At 46.3% G+C, this 1,604-nt stretch overlaps 1 protein-coding gene across 1 annotated transcript; it reads left to right on the forward strand.

Moving 5' to 3' along the window:
• Positions 1 to 815: 815 nt before the first annotated feature.
• EMH_0088510 (uncharacterized protein) lies at positions 816 to 1,148 on the forward strand (the record flags this gene model as incomplete). Its single annotated transcript, XM_013501309.1, has 1 exon — positions 816 to 1,148. The coding sequence occupies one exon, from the start codon at positions 816 to 818 to the stop codon at positions 1,146 to 1,148; it is 333 nt and encodes a 110-aa protein (XP_013356763.1).
• Between the last annotated feature and the right edge of the window lie 456 nt (positions 1,149 to 1,604).

Raw genomic sequence — 1,604 nt, forward strand, 5'->3', positions numbered from 1 at the left:
GGACTCCTAAACTGCTTGCGCATTGCAACGCCCACCTAATTTTCATGTTTATTGATGGAAATCTTCTGACCGAGACAGAGACAGATGCATGTACAAGGAAACAGAAATAAGGACAGATTTAGTATAAGGAGACAAACAAGATAGAGACATACACAAATTCAGAATATGAAAACAAAGAAGCAGACAGTTCATCTCTACCATGAACGACAGGGATAGAGACGGAGAGAGATTCTGTCCAGGGTGACAGACACAGATTCAGTACAGGGAGACGGAGACAGAGAAAGATTCTGCTGAAGGCAACAGAGAGAGAGCCAGGTTCCATCTAAGGGGACAGGTACAGAGAGATACTGTGTCTCATGTGCACTGCAACTTTAGTTGCTGTTACTCTTGATGCACGCATAAGCCTTACCACTCGCTCTTTCGTTGAATTAACTGCCGCTGTAGAGAATTGTTGTAGCATACATGCACTCCTGCTGCCACTAGTTAATGTGAAATATTTTTTTGCACTATTCCACACACCTGCAGGAGGAGAAGTAGGCAAGACCGATTCAGGTATATGGCACCACAGTATCTGTGTTTAGCTACAGAGACCCTGCAACATGAACCCGCTGCAATTGCGGCTGCTAGCAACACAAGGTCTTTCTAAACATCTGCCTTGGCGCGCCTTCTTTTTCTGTATCTGTTTAGGTGTGCATGCGCTGATAAGGTTTTAGGGCACCGGATGTAGGGTTTAGGGTTTACGTCGGGTTGTGGATAAACTCCGCTGGTTCGCGTTGGGGAGATACAAACATGAACCCGTGCCCATTCATCTCAGGATGGCCTCTCCACTGCTCTGCATACTTAGACATTTGCATGTAGTTGGAAATAGAGCTCATTTGACTTCTCATAGGGTAAAAAAACAGAGAGTAGAGCTGGATATTGATGCTGGTGGAGCAGCAGGGACAACTGCAGCCATAGCCACAGCAGCCGAAGAAACAGCAGTAGACAAAGCACCAAAGGAAGCAGAAATGGCGACCGTATCAGAAGAACCTGCAGCAGGAGCAGGGCTAACTGCAGCAGCAAGAGAAATAGCGGCAGCGGAGGCAGAAGCAGCAGAAGCAGCAGCAGTAGAAGAGGAAGCAGCGGCAATAGCAGCTGCAGCAGTATAGGATTTTAGTGCAGACTGGACTCGAAGCCTTCTCCCTCCCATTTGCTCTTTTGTTTTAATGCTGCAACGTCTCTGAGCTGAGATATCTCAGTGACCTTTTGGTTTCCGCTTTCTGGTGTTTGTTTCCTTCACTCTTGCCTTTAGAATCGCAGATCCAAGCTGCTCTTAGGAGGAAAAAAATATAGCTGTGAACAGCTACCCACAGCTACCTGTAGATCCATGCAGGGCGTCCTTGCAGATATATCCGAGTACAAGCCGCTTTAGCGCAACAACCCCATCAAAAAGAACGAAGAGGGGAACAACAACCGCACCAAAATAGACACGAAGAGTCCATTTTACTACAACAACCCCAACAAAACAAAAAAAGTCACTTTAGTACAGCAAACCCACCGAGACAAAGAAAGAAAGTTCACTTCAGAAAAACAGCTCCACCAAAAAACAGAGGTCACCTTAGTAC

This window comes from Eimeria mitis, genomic scaffold (genome assembly GCF_000499745.2).
Source record: "Eimeria mitis Houghton genomic scaffold, Emh_scaff6665, whole genome shotgun sequence".
Taxonomy (NCBI): Eukaryota; Apicomplexa; class Conoidasida; order Eucoccidiorida; family Eimeriidae; genus Eimeria; species Eimeria mitis.